General features: G+C 38.1%; 2 protein-coding genes across 4 annotated transcripts; both read right to left on the reverse strand.

The window, feature by feature from the left end:
• Positions 1-2042: 2042 nt before the first annotated feature.
• On the reverse strand, positions 2043-7034 carry LOC126375936 (gustatory receptor for sugar taste 43a-like). Of its 3 annotated transcripts, none has more exons than XM_050023037.1 (6): positions 6968-7034; positions 6024-6179; positions 5554-5730; positions 4638-4747; positions 2832-2993; positions 2043-2172 (listed from the first exon to the last, which is right to left on the reverse strand). In XM_050023037.1, exons 1-6 carry the CDS (start codon positions 6984-6986, stop codon positions 2101-2103), a joined length of 696 nt encoding a protein of 231 aa, XP_049878994.1. In that variant the 5' UTR covers positions 6987-7034; the 3' UTR covers positions 2043-2100. The 3 variants fall into 3 exon arrangements, with proteins under 3 accessions (XP_049878994.1, XP_049878996.1, XP_049878995.1); XM_050023039.1 differs by lacking the exon at positions 6968-7034 and adding an exon at positions 6685-6834; XM_050023038.1 differs by lacking the exon at positions 6968-7034 and adding an exon at positions 6635-6834.
• A 1608-nt stretch (positions 7035-8642) lies between these two features.
• Positions 8643-20607, reverse strand: LOC126376384 (uncharacterized). The gene is made up of 10 exons (XM_050023710.1): positions 20439-20607; positions 19638-19765; positions 18817-18964; positions 18189-18344; positions 17340-17462; positions 16125-16301; positions 15077-15186; positions 14261-14396; positions 9379-9528; positions 8643-8809 (listed from the first exon to the last, which is right to left on the reverse strand). Exons 1-10 carry the CDS (start codon positions 20605-20607, stop codon positions 8643-8645), a joined length of 1464 nt encoding a protein of 487 aa, XP_049879667.1.
• Positions 20608-21720: the final 1113 nt, after the last annotated feature.

Consider the following 21720-nt stretch of genomic DNA (forward strand, 5'->3'; position numbering starts at 1 on the left):
AAACTGTCTATATACGTCCCACTGCTGGGCACAGGCCTCCCCTCAATCAACCGGAGGGGGTATGGAGCATACTCCACCACGCTGCTCCGCTGCGGGTTGGTGGAGGTGTTTCTACGGCTAATAGCCGGGACCAACGGCTTAACGTGCCCTCCGAAGCACGTAATCATCTTACTTTTTCGGACAATCACGTGATTCAAGCCTGTAAAGTCCTTACCAAACAAAGGATAGTCTCACAAAGTGATTTCGACAATGTCCCCATCGGGAATCGAACCCGGACCTCCAGATCGTAAGCCTAACGCTCTAACCACTAGATCACGGAGGCTGTTATATTATCCTCTTTTTATTTTTTTTACGGCTTGAAAACTCTGGTTAATGGGATGGCCGCTACCCAGATCTCTCTACTATCGACACTAACCCGTATTAGGTTTGTCACTGCCCTTTTGATTAAGAGTCATCACTGCCCTTTTGATAAAAAAGTGGACAAAACACTACAATGGAACATACCTACGCATGTGCGTATATTTTATAGAGGCAATAATTTTCTTTTTCTTAGGTCTCACGTCCACGATTAAAAGGATAATATTACTGTACTATTTGATGTTCCTAAAGCTCGTTTAACAATTGCAAATATAACATAAGCTCATCGACTATCTTCCCAAATTTTTCATCGAAATTTTTTGTAGTTGTAGAAAAAAATGGTGGATAGACACTTTGACTTGATAGTGCAAATTATCAAGTGATATTAAATTTTCAAATATTTTACAGCCTCGAAGAAAAAACTTACGGAGACCCAACGAGAGTACTTGAACATATTCAAGAATATGCCTAGACTGTATGAATACATTTTAGAAGCTCTTGAAGATAATCCTGCGATTCTGGAGAATAATGACGTGAGCAAGTTTAGACAGAAAAAGAATGCAGATTATGAAAATGATGTAACTGATTTTGAAAAAGGAATTGACGATGAAGAATATTATGAAGATAATGATTCTGCTGAAGAAACTGATGAGTTTGTTAATAATGATTATAGTTTCGATGATAACGATATCGAAGACCTCTCTAAATTGATGAGAGATGAACTTTCAATTCAAGATGGAATCAGTTACAAATCTGCGGATTATCAATTAAATAATCTTACTCCCGATGAAATAATGGAACAAGCTATTAAAGTCGAGAAAATGTTAGAAGATAAATCTAGTTAATAGCCCTGGGTAAAACGATATGTATCGTCGTAATGTAAAATGTGTGGGGAATAATTGTTTATAAATATGCAAATGTAACGGTAATTATTATATTTAAGGAAAAAGTTGCAATGCTGAATAAAACAATAAGAAGACAGAGTATTTGCATTCATTTACTATTTCATTCATAATTCTAGAAGCAATATTTATAACAAAGTAGCTGAATTGCACCTCTCAAGACCTAATATAATACCTAGCAGATTGCAAAGTAACAAATGAAAACTTAAGTACATACTTTATTACTTCGGAACAATTTAATATTTATTGTACACAATTTATTAACAGCCTCCGTGGTCTAGTGGTTAGAGCGTTAGGCTCACGATCTGGAGGTCCGGGTTCGATTCCCGATGGGGACATTGTCGAAATCACTTTGTGAGACTGTCCTTTGTTTGGCAAGGACTTTTCAGGCTTGAATCACCTGATTGTCCGAAAAAGTAAGATGATTCCGTGCTTCGGAGGGCACGTTAAGCCGTTGGTCCCAGCTATTAGCCGTAAAAACACCTCCACCAACCCGCATTGGAGCAGCGTGGTGGAGTATGCTCCATCCCTCCTCCGGTTGATTGAGGAGAGGCCTGTGCCCAGCAGTGGGACGTATATAGGCTGTTTATGTTTTATGTATGTACACAATTTCATAATAAGAATAGAAACGAAAAGCATAACTTACTAATAAGTAAAAAAGAAAAAAAATAAGAAAAAGATTGATATATCGAAGTTGAATTGGTTGGACAGTTTATTTGTAGAAAATGTCTAACAGAAATATTAGTACGTCTATGTAATAATAAGGTAAGGAGCACATTACGTGTACATACAAGTGTATATTATTATAATAAGTACTTTAAATTAAAACATAAACGTGGATTTAAAATGTGTCTTTATCTAACGAAGCGAATTGTAGAAGAATAACGAGATAAGTGGTCACTCCGCCGAGGATCTGGAAAATGAAAATATAAATCAATCAGGCTGAAATCATTTAGTTATCCGAAAAGAAGGTCATTCCGAGCTTCGGAAGGCACATTTAAGTTACGTTATAATGAGCCATTAACACTAATCCTGACGTTAGGGTTGGTGTGGAGGTCAGATTCACGTAATATAAACATAAACAGCTTTACACGTGGCACAGCTGAGCACAGGCCTCTCTGAAATAAACCGGAGGAGTTATGGAGCATAGCTTACCACGCTGCTCCAATACAAGGTGGGTAAACGTAGCCCAGAGCTTAGAGAACATTTTTTTAATATACTTAAGTATAGAAGAAGTATCAAAAGCGCACCCCCGATGCCGGGCAGCAGCGGTATCAGTACTGGTTGGAGGCCGAGGAAATGGATTCTGGTAGGGCTCTAGCTAGAACATCACCGATTGAGAAATTGGTCGGTGTACTGCGGAACGGAAGACGATTGGGGCAACCACCGTTCTACACGCTCTATCTATGGAGTATTGAAGGCGATTACTCCACCGACAAGAGCGCAGCTCTTAAATAAAGAGAGATATAGAAGAAGTATAGTAGCTCTGCGTAGACACGTATCTCCAAATCCTCCACTGGTCCAACTAGACATATAAACACCCAAGTATAAGTACTAGGGCACACAGCTAACCGAGAGTATGACGGGTCTGGTGAGCGTGCAAAGGCCGACGGCAGTGAAGGAAGAGTTGTTTAGCCTGAGCTGTTTGAAGAAGAAGTGCAGGTGGAGGGCCAGAGGGTCGCTGGGGTCCACGCGGCGCAACAGGTGGCTCAGGATTATCTTCGTCTGGTTCATCTGGAAGAGGCACTTGACAATGTTTTAGACACTGAAGTATTTAATTCTAACGAGATATAGATAGATCGACTAAGGCGGTTATGGAATGGTGATCAAGGAATGGTATTCGATATCGAGGCAGACCGAAAGTCGGATGACATTGTGAGGTGGACCGGAAAGCAGTGGATGAGACTTGCACAGGGCTGGGAAGGATGACGTGAAGGAGAGGAGGCCTATACCTAGCAGTGTGTGGATACAGGTAAGTAGATAGATACTTTTTACGAAACGACACTACGTCATTTCTATGAAAATACAAAAGCTTGACGCCATCAACAATAACTATAAAAAATCATAAAAAGTGGGATTGTTTTTGATAGCTATACGAGTATATTGGCTTCTATTTAAACCAATGATTATCGAATTTGTAATTCGAATTCATGTTTGGATCATAAATGATTATCACGTGCTCAGCGGTGAAGGAAAACATCGCGAGGAAACACACATTCCCGAGAAATGGTTTTTCGGAGGTATGTGACCTAACTTGTATTGGGCTGGATTTCCCTTCGCGGGTTGGAAGGTTAGACAGGCAGTCGCTTCTGTAAAAAACCGGACCTGTCAAATCTTCAGTTTAGGTAGCGGATCCTGCGAAAAACTTCTACTTCAATATTGTCACTTTATCATATATTTGTAATACCCAATTTCCCGAAACAATTTTTTTTTTAATTTATTCATGGAACTCCAACACAGTACACTTCTTACATGACATTTAATTTTTTTTTTTGCGTGTACAATTTTGAGATGCACGGCAATTATAGGAGTTCACCTCATTTTCGAAATTGTATCTACAGTACAGAAAATTCTCTGAATCATTATAATTATAATGATTATCAGCAAAGAGGGATGTCTTGATTCCGTTCATGGATCTGCTATCGATCTTGTGTACGTGTTCTCTAATCTTGACTTTCTTGCCGTATGATGTCACTCACCCAATGTTTGTGGAGTTGGTTAGATTGGAATTGGCTACATGACAGTTTTCGGATAAATCAAATCAAAAATCATTTATTTCAGACATGATGGTCCATATTACATTAAATAATTACACACTTTAAAAAAAATAAAAAAACAAAATTATAAGTATTTAAAATAAAATTAAAAGTTAAAGTAATAAAATTATTGGATAAGTATTTTAACAATTACAAACGCTTATTTTATACCGCTTAAATATTTTATTTTCTCGAATATAATAGAATTTTTTCTTTATATAATAGAAAAAAAACTTACTTTTCTTCATTAATTTCAAATTTCGCGCGGAAACGGTTGGTCACGTGACATTTTTGCCCAGTGACGTCACATTTCAACAAACAAAGAAACTGTCAAACACTATAACTGAAACCTGACAGATAGTTTTTGTTTGTTTTGTGAAATGTGACGTCACATGAAGCTCAATAATGGCCGCCCGTGTTTCGGGCCTTGTAATAGACAGATAAAAAATCGCATTCTTATTTTGTAAAAATAATATATTATATAAAAATGATCTTAAAAAATTGTGTGATTGATCGTTAATTGATAAACTACCATATCATCCATTTCATTCGACATGTTTCATATTTTATTGTTCCAACTGTCAAGTAGCCAATTACCTAATAAGTATGCTAAAAAACTCACTTGCACCTCTGTTCCGTTTCCCGGTTCCATAAACAGTATCAGATTGGCAAAGTTCCATAAAATGTTACTTGTGAACATGACGATGGGTAATTTGTTGATATAGGGGTTTTCTGCAAAGGTGAGACTTGGGTAAAGCTGATTGATAAAAATTCGATTATTCTGTGCTATGGAAGGCGTATCAATGCTTGCTAGTCCATAAACTAAAATATATATTTTTTTTTATTTTTCTTTGACGTGACATATTGTAGATTTGCCGCAGATGGCATTAAGTAATTGGCCGGATAAAAGAAAAATAAAAACCTCAGTCATAGAATAACGATAAAGTGTCGCGGAGATAGGGCCTGTAACTTAATTTCGAGAGACTATCGGACTACGGACGAGGCTTTATACTATAGTGGAAGTGACATCGTAATAAATACTGACAGGGATGATTCAGCCCATTATCATGTCAGTCAGAATCATGATCTGAATCATCCACCTCAGTATTCGTTACGATGTCAATAACACCCTGTATAAGTACATACAAGTAGATAGGGTGTTTGTGACATCGTAACGAATACTGAGGGGGATGATTCAGATCATAATTCTGAGTTGATATCAAGTGGAATTTTCAGTAGGAAAATTTATGAATTTCTTTTTTTAATTTTTTTTCCGTTCCATACTTTTGTGACGGAAATTCTAATCCCCAATTCCATTCCCTCAAAGTTTTCGTTACGATGTCACTAACACCCTGTATACAAGGGGCACTCTGCCCCGTACCAATTACAGCTACCGGACCCCACCCCGATTTTCATAGCCGCTTGTGTAATCAAAACGTATGTTAATCATACATACAGTTTCACAAGCTTCCTCTGTGTAGTGTCTGTGTAAACAGAAGATCAAGTACCAGGAGTATATGAATAGTAAGGAGACTTACGCACTACAGAGAATAGAAAGTACGGAGCTATCACCAGATCTATAAATATAGCCCCCAACATCAAAATCACCAGAAGGCCAAAACTATCGCTAATTTTCTTCAGCACGTCACACGCTCCTTCGTACGAGGAAGCGATATCGGTGACGATATCCGATATCCTGCTTAACTCTTGAGGTCCTAGTAACAATATGAGAAGTTTGTTATTCTTTTGGGTATTCACATGGATTTTTAGCGTTTATGTTCTTTTAGGGACCTTGCCCACGACGATTTTTTGCCTCTCGCGCCAGATAGAGTACTGCGGGGCGGAAGGCAAGAGGGAAACCACTGCTCTATTTTTTCTTAAAAAGTAGCATGGCTGATGCTACTCAGACAAGAGCATAGCTCTTATTAGCAACAAAACACGGAATAACACATAACTTACAATAAAAATAATACTTGTCTAGAGATAATTGACACGAGAAAATGCTTACGTTTTTCATCCATGATGTCGCCGACATTTTGTAAAGACTCGTTAATCTTTTCGAATGCGGCTTCAGCTAACAAGCCGCTGAACAGAAACTGCGATTCAAGTAACAATACGTGTAGAAACTCAACACGAGAGATGGACTGCAGCAAGGATAGGATATCTGAAAATGTAACCGGACTTGATATTTTTAAATTCAAACTTTTTTTACATCCATAGTTGTTAGTAAATAACTTATAAACCATGTTAGTAACATCGAATTACAAAAATTAGGTATTTGTGACATAGAGTTTGATCCAATCAAAAAGGCAAGGCACGCACGCACGCACGCACCCACACACACACCCACACGCACGCACGCACGCACGCACGCACGCACGCACGCACGCCGGCTCGCACGACCGGCCGCCCGCCCGCACGCACGCACGCACTCACGCACGCACGCACGCACGCACGCACGCACGCACGCACGCACGCACGCACGCACGCACGCACGCACACACACACACACACACACGCACGCACACGTGTAGTTGTTAGTGGAAGCTGCTGTCATGGCAGCTCCCGATCCCAAAACATTTCGCGTCGTAGGGCTAAAACACACACACACACACACACCTATACTGTAATTTTAAAGAGTCTATTTCTATAACAATGCCTTGCCATACTATGAAAATAGGGAGGAAGAGAGCCTGGTGATCCGTAACACAGGCATTTCGTCTAGTATGGACACCAGTCTCTCTCACAATAGAAACATGTTCACTGTGAGTAGTACTATGTTAAGTTTTACTGTTATTGTGAGTGAGAAATAAACTTATTTTTATTTATCTTTAATATTTAATAATGTCTTGCCTGTGGAAGTGCAGTGATATCTGACTGGAGTTCGTGGGGATGTTGACCTCACGGCCCACACGATGGACCTTGAGACCAGAAGACCTTGTATGTACGTACCGTATACATTATACTGCATTAACTTGATGGTTCTGTCGGCAAAGGCAATAAAGTGTGACAAGTTGTGTGTTATTAGCACTACTGCGACGACATAAACTATTTTCTTTTGTTTTGGTTTCCAGTCCCGGCCATTGCTGTGTTTAATGTATATCTAAAAAAAAACACATATAGACAGCTATAGATAAAACACTTCATTGAGCACAATGGACACAAGATACAGAGATAGGGACGATAGGATAGGGTGCAGAAGGCCTAGCCGAGTAGGAAAATGTTCCTCTTTCCATTTTAAAAAAGGTCAAATCATTTGCATTTGAATAAACGTCAAATAAAGGAATGAAGGTATACGGATTTTGTATTTAAACGTCGTACTTGGCCAAATGGAGAGGCTGAGGGCTCGCACCCTGGTACGAAAAAATAAGACGACAGGCCTGAGGATGCCCTGTTGGACTCAAACTTCGGCTCAGTTGAAGAGAAAGTTGTCTAGTGGGCCGATAGCAATATGCGCCAAATGAAGTAAATTTTCGACCACACCGGCGTGGTTGGGGTCTTGACTCTATGGCTAGAAGTTACGTCAAAAAAAAATGACGTAACTTATTGTAGATTTGCCGCAGGTGGCATTATCTACTTGGCCGGACAAATGGGGAGCGCTGAAGGCTCTCACCCGGTACAACGTTTAAGACAACAGGCCTGAGGCCCAGTTGGGCGCGAACCTCGGCTCAGGGCGTCGTCTGAGAGGAAAAATATTTGAAAGAATTAATCGACCCTAGTGGGTCGATAGCGATGAGCCCTGATTGAGGGAAGTCGTCGACCACGCCGGCGGGGTCGGTATCGGGGTCCTGAAGTGTTTCGTGTCGCGAGCTGATTGGCTGCTACTATGGCTAGAGTAATCGGGTCGTCAGGGGTACATCAATGGCAAGATGTACTAAGTACCCACACCTCACCGAGCTTTCTGTTAGACCAACGTGATAGATGGCCGCCGTATATAAAGGTCGAGCCAACTGTGTTAGTGAACAAACTTACATTATTAAGAATATTGAGGTATTCTATCATTTGCGTCATCCTGGCGGGGCCGGTGAGCGCACTGATGGTACTCAGGATTATGGTAGTCAACAACATTACAGTCGCCATGACAGTTGATGATATTGTTGAAACGAATGTTTTCTCATCCGTCCTGACGTAGCCGCCTATAAATCCTGCGATGTAGCCTATATCTGCAACATTAATTTACAAGTGGGTAGGTTTCTCCACCAGAGCGGAGCGGAGCGGAAAAAAGAAGAAGTATTAGGCCGGACGACCATAACGGAGACGAGAGGAGATGCTTTTTAAACACATAACATAACACATAAACAGCCTATATACGTCCCACTGCTGGGCACAGGCCTCTCCTCAATCAATCGGTGCTACGCTGCGGGTTAGTGGAGGTGTTTTTACGGCTATAGCCAGGACCAACGGCTTAACGTGCCCTTCGAAGCACGGAATCATCTTACTTTTTCGGACAATCAGGTGATTCAAGCCTGAAAAGTCCTTACCAAACAAAGGACAGTCTCACAAAGTGATTTCGACAATGTCCCCATCGGGAATCGAACCCGGACCTCCAGATCGTGAGCGTAACGCTTTAACCACTAGACCACTTAGGTGTTTGGTTATTCGTTTTTAAACAACCAATAGAATTTCTTTATTGACACATCTTTCCGCTCCGCTTCATGCGGTATGGCGCGATGGAAGCGGAGATGTGAGCTGTGAGTGAACGACGCACAGTGGAGACGAGGGATGTGAGTGGCGTGCACTGAGCGATGTCACCCTCCCCCCTCCCGCCCGCCAGCCTGTACACGCGATACGCTTCTATCGTGAATTAATATTTATGTTAGTCAGCACACATATCTGCTACACATTACGCATTTCCGCACTTCGGTGAAATCACCATCTCTTCTAGCACAGCACACATCTCCGCTTTGGTGGAATCCCGTTCGCAGCTCTCTGTATTGGTTAATATTGATCCGTTTCTCCGCTTTGCTGACTTGCTTCACTCCGGTGGTCAGGTAACCTTAAGCATCGGCCTCGTCCGTTTAACGCTCTCTTTGGGCAAGTTGAGTGTTGAGCTCACGATCTGGAGGTGCTAAAATCTAAGTGAATCCTAGTTCGGTTAAGACATTGCAGGCTGATAGGAAGACATCCGGTTGATGATTTCGCAAAAGATGATCCATCCCGGCTACTTTGCTTAAGTGTAAGCACGAGTGGGTGTGCTCTAAAAAAGCGTAAAATCTGTCTCTATCTTTTTGTAACTAACAATTACGCCCACGTTGTCTAATTTTGCTAAACACACACACACACACACACATATATATATATCTAAAACTAACGCATGGAAAATACAAAGCAGTAGCTGTAGATCACATAAGGGTGTGACACACTGGCCCGCCAGCCGTTGCGTTCGCGCACCAACCGCAGCGGCGCGCCACCGAACAACCGGGACAGTCGTAACGACGTCGCCAGCGCACCCCACACCACGCATTCGGACTTGTTTGATGTGCCCAACAACGTGTTAGCAGGTTTGTTAGTACCTGGAAAAAAAATGTTACTATTTTATGTTTACATAATATAAGTCTTATTCTTGCTATAAAGGCTTCCCCTTTGTTTGTTTGTATACTCTTTATTGTTTTATAATACAAAGGAAATCTTACACATAATTTATCTTTACATAAAACACAGGCGACCTTTTCCCTAATTGGGATTTCTTTCAGCTAACCTTGGACTACCTGAAAGAAACTCAGCGGGCCGGTGTTAAGAGGCAATAAATGAGTTGATAGCTATGAGTTACAAGTAAACTCTTTTATTCTGTATTAAATGTTAGTTTGCAACGTTAATGTTACGTTTGTTGTTTGTTTGTTTGTAATGTTTGTTTAGCCCAGTTTCTTTTTGTGACTTATTATAGATTCGCTGCATAGGATATTAACTACTTGGCTGGACTTTAGTTCGGTAGAATAATAGTATAGATATGAAATGTATACGGAATAAATTATGAAACATAATTTTATTACTTAAGTATACATAAAATTAATGAACACTTACCAAAGCAATAACGATGAACATTATGTCTGGTCGATTTTTTCTTCTTTCGTGCAGGATATACCACGTTCATTATTCTATCCCCAAAAAGTTCAAAAGATAATAAAAAAATCTATTTTTTTTTTTTTTAACAAAATACGAGCTTCGTTATATTTTAAATCTCAATTTGGAACATAACATAACATAAACAGCCTATATACGTCCCACTGCTGGGCACAGGCCTCCCGCAATCAACCGGAGGGGGTATGGAGCATACTCCACCACGCAATTTGGAACGTAATTACATTATTTATTTATTAAAAAAAAAAAACACTCAGCAACCCATATTTTCCTTTTTTAAATTTAGAATTAAAAAAAAAAACATTGACAGTATTGTCGAACTAATAAAAATAATGATTTTTGAAATATTAATCCTCTGACAGTATTACAATATACTCCTAATAACTAACTTGCAATAGCGATATTTTGAATAATTGATTAGTAACCTCAACATGTACCTCATACTGGTTTTATTTTATATTCAATATTGCACTAATCAATATGCAGGTAATTACATACAATTTTATATAATTTGTCTGAATATGTTTGTTTGTTTTGTTTGGTAATAAAGCAATTATAGTTTCTAAAGTTTAACAATGTCATTTGACAAATTTCAAATGTAGAAAGGATAAGAGCCCGCCGAAAAGGAAAAGAGCGGCTAAAATGTATGAAACACAAGTAAATTTTAGATTAAAAAAAAAACAAAAAAAAATTTTTGATATTTAACGTTGGCGTCATTTTTCATTTTTTACAGGTAAAAAATTGCGACCACATTATATACCAGTAAAAAATTAAATGAAATAAAATTTATTCGCCCTAGAGTGGTACAAAAGATCTTAAATATATACGTATTGTAACGAAATAGTCCATCACTCAACCATATAGCGAGCGAATATTTATATTAAATAATTTATAATTAAAGGAACATGTAAATAAATCTGTCTAAAAATTTTTTTTTCTGTTATTTTAAATACACCAAAAACACATAAGTACAACAATTAACCTTAATTTAATTAAACGGTTGTGACTTTAAATTTAAATATTCATTCACTGAATAAAATGTATGGTGAAAAAGATTTTATTTTATTTTTTTTATTTTTTTGTATTGGAACTAACTTGTCTATTGCAAGGTTTTGTCGAAAAAAATCACATTCGAGTGTGGTTTCAAAACAATACACGTATAAATTAGATATAAAATAAGAAATACGATGAAGTTTTTAACATTTCAATCAGTAGATGACAGAATAGATATGGTTTTGATTTATGCCACGTATACAACATTAGTGAACTCGGAGAGAGTAAATACATTAGTGTATAAAACGATCTTATAAATGACCGAGAGTCGACTATTAGGGTACTTAACAAGACCGAAGCATTTGGTAAGTAAATACAATATACTAATGACTCTTTTTGAAACCATTTCAAGGTCGATTAGGATATACTACCGTATTCCTTTAAGAAGTAATTGTACACACATCATCATCATCATTATCAGTCGTACGACGCCCACTGCCATAGACCTCCCCCAAGGATCTCCACGAGACGATCGGTTCTGCGCTGCCCGCATCCAGCGGGTTCCCGCGACCTTCACCATACACACATAACTTTCAGTCTATCCCGATAGCTTCCAAACTATCGGGATAGAGTGAAACATTATGTCGTGCGGCCTCTAGCTGATAGAAGGAAGCAACTGGACCTCGTGTTCTTGCACAAACTATTTAACGGTTCTATTGATTCCCCACATCTTTTATCAAAATTTAAAATAAGTACTCCGCTGAGACTTCGTAGGAAAAAAGCCTACTCCTTCTTTGTAACTCCACCATCTAGAACAAATTTGGGTCAATATGCTACTATTTCCAGGTTGTGTAGATTGTATAATATGTTGGCCAGATATCATGATCTTGACATTACTATGCCCTTAAATGCATATAAAAATATTGCACTGGCTGCTTTTTGTTAAATTATGTCTATTTTTTATTTTTTAATATAGTTTATATCTTGTTTTTCTTGTTCACTTGATTGTGCATGCTGTGACTACTTGTAATTGAGCTAGCTCTTAATCTTTTTTTTATTGTCTGTAACTTTGCATGTGCAGAGTGTAGCTTGTAAGTTGTCCATAATAAATAAATAAAAATAACGACATAATGGTGCCTATTCCGGCGGGCACAAACTTAACCTAGTGAGGGACTTTTCAGGCTACGTTCCCCAAAAACAATACAGATGGCGCTGTTCAGATTTCACGTGATAATTACCTATTTTCTCATTGCTAGGGGTACATAATTAATCAAAAATATATAAAAAAAATGTTGCTTGATATTTCGATTAAGTAGATATGGTAAATAATTATGTATTGCTCTCTATTATTCTGATCTCTGATTGTCTCTTATTTTAGTTAAAATAAGTCTAAGAAGAGGGGCTCGGTGGCGCAGCGGTTAACGCGCTCGGTCTGCGATTGTTGAAGTAAAGCAACTTACGCAAAGGCCGGTCATAGGATGGGTGGCCACAAAAAAAAATTTTCATCTCGAGCTCCTCCGTGCTTCGGAAGGCATGTTAAGCTGTTGGTCCCGGCTGCATTAGCAGTCGTTAATAACCATCAATCCGCACTGGGCCCGCGTGATGGTTTAAGGCCCGATCTCCCTACCCATCCATAGGGAAGGCCCGTGCCCCAGCAGTGGGGACGTTAATGGGCTGATGATGAAGTCTAAGAAAGAGATCTAGTTTTAGTCCTGTCAAATTAAATTAAAGTTAAATTGGTGCTTGCTCGAATCGGCACCAGTATCTTTTATTATTATTTATTTATTTATTATTTATTTATTTTCGTGTTGGGGTAGGCAGTGACCACGGAATTCCACTAAGTACTACGATCCTGACACTGACTATCATCAAACTATTCATTCGTTTTAATGAACTTCGTTAGGTCATTTAAAAGAAAAACCATAAGCATTCACACTCATAAAAGTTTATTAAAAACAAACAAACAAATATTTTTTTTTATACGAATCGATGTTACGCATAGACATTTAATACTATAGAGGGGATGTTATGACACTTCTAGGGAACCAGCAAACAAACTATTTAGTCAGTTCTGTTCTGTATTGGGTAGTTTCCTAGGTCAAAGATAAATTCTGATTACTAAATAAAGACAGATCTAAAGGTGACAAAACCGTTTTCTTTTTTCTATTACACTAAAAAACTCTTTAATTTATAATAAAAAAAAAAAATACAAAAAGTAAGTGTAGTGTAAAATAGTTTAGTAGTTGTGTAGTAGTAGTAGTGTTTTATAGTAGTTTTTCTATTAAACTTATTTATAAATTTTAATAAAGAAAAATGTGCGACATTTTGTCACTTTTTATGACGTCACAGGTTGCTTTTTCATACAAATTCAATAGTAATTTCGTGTTTTGACGTTCAGTGAAAAGTAACTGATTTGACTAGTTGGAAACTAGCCTGTATTACTCTGTACGAAACGTCAAAACGATGCAATACGGAATTTGTATAAACATACACACATATGGCGTTGTCAATAAACGTGGTAAAAACGTCGTACTCTTTGTTAAGAAATTCGTAATTAAAATTTTAAATCACTGGGAAGTAAATGGGATTGACTTTCAAACATCTTAGACTACCTTCGTTTTCAAGATGAGCATTTTATAATTTATCTTCGACCCTGTCATCTAGCCTATTATGTATATTGTCAAAATATATCATCCTAAACTTCTTATCGTTTCATCCCGCTATGCACGCTATCTATCTAACCACACTAAGCACATACGTAGATGCAGACAGATGTACAGTTTACCATTTCTGTTGATCCAAAGCTTGATATTGTAAAATTACAACCATAAATGTTGTTGCAGTGCAGAAAATCTGGAAAATAAAATTATTTTAGCAGAAAATATAAAATATGTATACGATGTTATTATTTTTTTTGTTTTGTTTTTCCCCGAAGGGTAAGGCAAAGGGAACTATGCCCATATAGCCATGTCTTATGTATGTTTTCTTAATGATGATTGATGAAATGATAAAAGGTAATGACGATGAATGATGAAACCTAAGCCCCCACCCTCGGAGCAGACTCCTACTCCGAACCCCAAACGAATAGCTCAAAAGTTCGCATAAACTTTTGAATTATCAAGCGGCTCTTTGGCACGACAATTACCGTGGGAACGAGCCGCCTGCTCAGCGTACAGACGCCCATAGGCGAGTAAGTGACCTTCCCCGAGCCCGACCCGAGCGCAGGATTCCGTGACCCGAGCGTCACGGAATCCTGCGCAGTCGACACTCGCTGCACCAGCTCCGTTACCAACTGCTGCGTGCGGTCCATCTGATGGAAATGGCAACACAATGTTCCTTAGGTTAAATTAAAATGTATTGTTTGAAAATTTATTTTAATTGACACTTTTAAAGATTCACGCATTTTATACATAGTAAGAGAGAAATGTTTTTTTAACTTATTTAACATTTTTTATTTTTCACGTATACGAACTGGTCGAAGCAAATTGAATTCCATAGTCTCTGCTTACCCCGGTGGGAAATAGCCGTGAATTTATGTATGTATGTTATTCACGTATCGATTCATGAAGAATAGTTTTCAATCTATTTTCAATTCATAAAAAAATATTATTTTGACTCATACGTAAAAGGAATAACGAGGTAATACCAATAAAAGGTAATACCAAAGACCATCACTTACATAAATGGGGCTTAAAGGAGTCGCGATGCTGTGTTTGTGGTCACCCGGATCAAACCATATCTCACATAGTGAACGAGTGCCCTTTGCACCGGTTCCCATGTGGCATAGCCGGGCTGTATTATGTGACGGATGCGGCAGAGACTTGGTTAGGGGAGCTTAAGCTGGATATATGATCCACGCAGGATATTATATTTTTGTTTGCCATACATAATAATGATAACCAAAGAACGTTTTACGCTTAGATAGTAATGTCTTCCGAGGAAACTTTAGGTAGGTAGTTTAATTTTATTTTATTTACCCCTTTTACCTACCTCCAGACTAGTCCTATGTCCCGGTTCCACGCCTATCACAGTGTATGTGAAATGGAAGAGATAGTTGATCACTTGTAGCATCACATCCAGTCGCCGCATTTTTGTACTCACTAAAAAAAAAAAAACAGGTACAGGTAATTTTTACATTTGCATTTGAAAATTCTGTCTTATCGAACAACGCTCGAAAATACAATTTTAAAGGCAGGCTTAGAAAAAAATGCCCGCGAATTGTATTGTTGTATATGTTTTGTTGTATGCTTATGTGTGACTTTGTTGTGTGTGTACAATAAATACTTACACCAGCAGTAATGTTATGTTATGTTGCTAAGTTATGATGTTATATTGTTATGATACGTTGGTATGTTATGTTGTAAAAGAAAGAGATGAAATAGAAGGCGGGCACGACGAGGTAGAGCATGCATAAGCCAATTATAAGCAGCATGACGCGGCCGTAGCTGCGGTCTATGCATCCCGGTCGTGTTATGTTTTATATTATATTGTTACGTTATGTTGCTATTATGTTATGATACATTGTTATATTATGTTGTTACGGTATGTTGATATGTTAATATTACAAAGGAGAGAGACGAAGTAGTAGGGGGGCATGACGAGGTAGAGTATGCATAAGCCTACATGTAGCAGCATGATGCGGCCATAAGTGCGGTCTATGCGCGCCACCATGTCGCATGCCGCGCACAATGTTATGTTATGTTGATATGTTAATACTTACATTAGAGTATGTATGAGCCTACTATAAGCAGCATGATGCGGCCATAAGTACGGTCTATGCGCGCCACCTTGTCTCATGCCGCTCACAATGTTATGTTGTTACGTTATGTTGTTATGTTATGTTGCTATTGTGTTATGTTTCATTGTTATGTTTCATTGTTATGTTGTTACGATGTGTTTTATTTTTTATTTTTTTTTTATTTTTTTTTAATCGTTCTATTACTAACACTAGATTAAGTTGTTTATTGCTCACAATGTTATGTTGTTATGTTATGTTTCATTGTTATGTTGTTAGTTGTAACAATATGTTAATGCTTACAAAGGAAAGAGACGAAGTAGTAGGCGGGCACGACGAGGTAGAGCATGTATGAGCCCACTATAAGCAGCATGATGTGGCCGTAGCTGCGGTCTACGCGGCGCACCACGTCGCATGCCGTGCCGAAGTATAAGATCAGGCTGCGGATGTGCTCTTCAAGATTCGCCTCTGTTGTGGAATCTGCGTGGTTTTTTGTTTATGTGAGGTAGTAAATTACGGCTCTGACAGATACTAACTTTACCTTTTTCATGTTTTTATCGTAAGTCAACGACAGCATTATTTTCAAAGCTGTAAAAGTAATGTTCGTTCATGCAAAAGCGGCGTGCTGGTGCGTCAGAACGTCGCGCGGTAAATTCAAACATAAGGTGACGTATAAGAGCGTTCACACAGAAGCGTTGTCAAATGAGTTTCATTGATATCGGTAACGCGCTTGACACTCAATATCACGCTAGCAGGGTCGTATATCCAAACAGAAAGTTAATCTTTAAGAAGCACAAGTTCTTATACATGGTTTTAGTGACATTGTAACGAACACTGAGGGGGTGATGATTCTGATGTGATATCAAGTGAATTTTTCCGTCGCAATATTCACCATACTGTGGTTTTTTAATTAATTTTAATTATATATTTTTCTGATGGAAATATCCACTTGATATTACCTCAGAATCATGAGCTGAATTATTCCCCTTAGTACTTATTCATTACGATGTCACTTACACCTCATACAAGTACGTTCACGAGCATTAATTATGTATACACTTTGGTAGCATGTCACATTAACTTTTTTGACAAATTGAACTGTAAGTCTCACTAAATGTCAAATATGTTAGTGCGACAGAGTCCTAAAGTGGGTACATTATATTGCTCATGACTGTACATAAAGGTAGCCAAACGAGTACGTATGGGTATTAGTGAGTGACACCGTAACGAAAACGGTGGGGGTTGACTCAGACCACGATTCTGAGTCTATATCAAGTGGAATTTCTTACTGGAAAATTCATGGAACTTTTTGTGTTTTTTTAAATTATTTTAAGTTCTATACTTTTGTGGCGGAAAATTCCACTTGATATCAACTCAAAATTATGGTCTGAATCTTCCCTCAAAGTTTTCGTTACGATGTCACAAACACCCTTTATAAGTTGTTATATTCGGCTATTTGAGGCAAACCTACTACAATAGGTCTTGTAAAAAAACAGCTCAATCATAAAAAATTCTTACCAAATTTTTTCATCTTCTCTTTCACATGCATTTTATCAACGGCGATGTTGATAGAGTGTATTGGAATTGCGATATTCTTTATATTTCCTGTACTGGCCAAGTAGCAAGGCATGTAGGACATTCCTGAGAACACATAAGAAATAATTTATCATTGGCCACAATATCTTGATATATAACGGAAAAAAAGAAAACAAAAAGAACAAAAAAAAAGAATAAAAAAAATCGTACGACGTAAACGAACGGAAACGAAAACGTACGTATTTCTAGAAATATTCTTCACACAGTCGTCGTCGTGTCGTTCACGTTGATTTTTGACAGGATGCAGATTAAATAAAAAAAAAAACAAATATACAAACTCCAAAGAAAACTTTCGTTTTGAGGTTTCGTAAGAAGTATCTCATTTGACTAGGTTGTCAAGTAGCATATTAAAAGCCTTTAAAAATAGAAGGCCATTGTACATAAAATATTTTTTTTAACAAAAAAAAAAACCGACTTCAAACGCAAAACTAATAAAAAGCAATAAATAAATTCTTCTATAACTTCGCACAAAGTAATAAGTACGTATCTTCAATTAGTTAATTAATTTTAATAATTCTGAAGTCGGTGCTAAGTAAATGCTACAACGAGGTTCCGATTCATATATTTTTCCAAAACTGGTTGTTTTGTGATTTTTTGTTTGACATTGTTTTGATATAGGTATGTAACAATAATTTGTGTGTAGTAATTTGATATTGTAGTAGGGTTGTTCTAGCATTTACTTGGCATCGAATTCAGAATTATATCTATCAAATATACGGTTGAATTGAGAACTTCCTCCTTTTTTGAAGTCGGTAAAAATGGAGAACTTACTTTGCAAGTCGACAGTATAGATGAGATCACTAAGGGTGTCGTTGATGGACTTCAACAAGGACTTGACCACGAGAGCGATGAAGATGAATTGAAGCAGCAACAACGTCATCATCAGGAACTCGAAGAAGAAGCACGAGTAGATGATAACTACTCTCCCTGCAACGATGAATTAGCCTTCTAACCTTCTAGTATCGTGGATAACAGAGATATGCATCTTTTATCTTTGTTTTTGGGTATAAATTATGATGCTAGGCACAACACATCTTCCAACCATTATTATTCTGAACACAAGAACCATCTGTAGTTTTTGAGGTTACCGGGTGAGAGCCTTCAGCGCTCCCCATTTGTCCGGCCAAGTAGTTAATGCCATCTGCGGCACTACAACAAGTCACGTCAAAAAAAAAGTTTTTGGGGAACGTTGCTTGGAAATTTCCTCATTTCGGAAAAATAGGTATTCTGTATCATACTTTTTCCATGTTAACACTTTCAAGGACAGAACGTCTAATGGCGTTCCGATTCCAAGGTGTCATACCTACTATCTATTATGAACCATCAATGACCCATGGTTTCTGCCCGTGAAAGGGTTAACTAAGTTTATACAGATTACTAGTGGTAAAAATGTACTTACAATCTTTGTTATGCGTAAACGCTTCAAACAAGAAGGTAGACAGATATTCTGCGAAATACCAGTTGGCACCCACTATAGCGAGGGCCCCAGTTAGTGTCTTGGTGTCCGCGCCACTTTTAAGAGTTTTGTTGATGGTCTGTGCCTGAATCTGTAATTGGGTCGTGTACTAGGTTCAAGATAAATTATGAAATTCTTATTACTAAATAAAGATAGATTTAAAAATAAGGAAAAACATTTTCTTTTTTCTATTGAACTTATTTATAAATTTCAAACAAGAAAAACGTAATAATAAGTCCGAAATTATATCACGTTTTTTACGACGTCACAGTGTCCTTTTTATGCCAAATTCCATAGTGATTTCATGTTTTGACGTTTAGTAAAAAGTAACTGATTTGACTAGTTGGAAACTAGCCTATTGTAAGATCATAGCTGTATTATCGTCATCATCATACCCTAACATAGGCTCACGACTAAACAGGGTGTTAGTGACATCGTTACGAATACTGACGGGGATGATTCAGAATTTTAGACCATGATTCTGAGTTAATATCAAGTGGAATTGTCCGTCGCAAAATTATTAATTTTATTAAATATTTTTCAATTATATACTTTTGCGATGGAAAATTCCACTTGATAATGAGCTAAATATTTGTTACGATCTCACTAACACCCTGTGTATGCGCAAATGTCAAATAGCAATATTGCTTTTTAGATGAATAGCTACGATGTGGCCTTTGAACACCCCAGGTACCTACTTTTTGAACAATATTCAAGCATTCAATAACTTGCTCCATTCTAGAGGACGCTCCACACACACCCACAGTGACGATGGTAGTCACGACAAACGATTCTATCAGCCACATGGTAGTGGCCGTCGGAGTCCTGGTGATCACCGAGCGTTTCTTGTCCAAGTTTAAATCTAATGCTATACCCGTCAAGATGCCTGTGTCTGTGGACAAAAAGAGGTAAGTACATATTTAGTCCTAAATAACTTTAAAAATAATTGTAAATTAGAGTGAGAGTCACTGGCACGCCAGCCGCAAAACTATATTGTAGAGAGAGAGAGACAGTTAGCGTAGCGTAAGCTGCAGTGTGTAGCCGTAGAGAGTGAGCGCGCGCGAGACACTGGCGCGCCAGCCGTAGCGTCGCCACGCCACACAGCCGCGACACTATAGCGATTACAGTTGCCAATCCATCCTGCGCGATGTGTCAAGTTCACGAGCTCGGTAATCGGAATCGTGTAGTCTAATAGCAGATCGGTAGGCGTAACCATAGCAACCACGATCTCAAGCGAGTTTATTAGCGTCGATTTTCCCAATCTCGAAACGTGACCTTGACGCATCGGGTTGGGTGGATTGGATCGGGCAGAACCGGCGTGCGTGTATAAAACGATTGATGAATGTGGAGGAAGCAAGGGAAGTGTGTCAGGATCGAAGCAAATGGAATTCCATAGTCTCCGCTTAGCCCGGCGGGAAACAGCGTGAGATTATAACATAAAATAACAAATACTTTATTGCACAAACAAGAAAATACAAAACGAAAGAGAAATATAATGAGTACAATAGGCGGCCTTATTGTTTATGTGTGTATTTATGTATGTACTTATGTGAGAGGCAACTAACGTAGCGCAAACAGCAGTGTATAGCCGTAGAGAGCGACCGGGCGCGAGACACTGGCGCGCCAGCCGTCTCGCTCGCGCACCATTCGCAGCGGCGCCACACCTGCCACTCGTGAGACTCGCAGCGTCAGCGCCAGTGCGCCCCACACCGAGCACTCGTGTCGCTTCGACATGTTTGTCTATATCTATTCGATAGCGTATCTATTTGTATTGACACCTGTTAGTGAAACAGAAAATGTAGATATATGTACGTATTTTGTTTGTTTACCGAGTTGTGCGATCGGTATTATATTAGCATCGACATACTTACCTTGTATTATCGATCTTGTAAATACTTATCAAGAATGACGACTCAAACTTCACTGATATCCAGAAAATTATTTCTTTTCTTTATTGATTTACGTCTTTACCGTTATGACTGTACGGGTATACTCTTCCAAAATTACAGTCTTCAGAACTTATTATATTTGCTAACGTTTGACATCAGTGCTTGATGTTAGAATAATTAAGTATTTCTATTGGTAGCTAAGTCAAGAACACATCAGACATTAAACAATCGTCTTTAAAAACGCATTAGGGAAAACGATTATAGTTTATTGAAGACAACTTTCGTGTCGGTCGAGTATCTGGGTCCATGAAAAATATAAATATGTTTTGTTTCCCGAAAAAGTAGATTTGAATCAAACAGCGTAGTTGAGTAGCAACGCATAAGGCCAAAGGTGCAATTAAACAACTATATAATTAAAAACCCAACGATGATATTTACATTCTTTATTGCTACAAGTATAGAATTATTTACTTTAATAAATGTAGTGTACCTACATTGAAATCAATACTAAAGCAAGAGCAAGAGAAGGGTAACAATGAAAGAATAAAAAGAAAAATCAAATCGGGTTCGGAAATTCGTCAATTAGGAACATGAATTAATTGTGGAAACTATTAACAAAGTTATTCTGTACAAAGTCCATAATTTGACCTAATTGGTTAAATATGGTAATTGTATTATTAATAACTACTTACCCCTTTATACTTTATTTTATAATGTTGCATTTTTGTTGTACATTCTTCACATTTGTACTATTCGGTGGTGGAATCTTTGTTGGCTAATGTTTACATGTAATGTTTAATTGTAATGTTATAGCTATTTGTTTCTCAAATAAACAAAATAAAAAATAAAAAGGATAGATAATGATACTAGATATCCAACAGGAGAAGGACCCGGTGGTGTAATGGTTAACACGCTCGTCTCGGTTTGACAAGAGCAGTGGGTTTCAGTCCCGTTCCAG

This window comes from Pectinophora gossypiella, chromosome 20 (genome assembly GCF_024362695.1).
Source record: "Pectinophora gossypiella chromosome 20, ilPecGoss1.1, whole genome shotgun sequence".
In the NCBI taxonomy this organism is placed as follows: domain Eukaryota; kingdom Metazoa; phylum Arthropoda; class Insecta; order Lepidoptera; family Gelechiidae; genus Pectinophora; species Pectinophora gossypiella.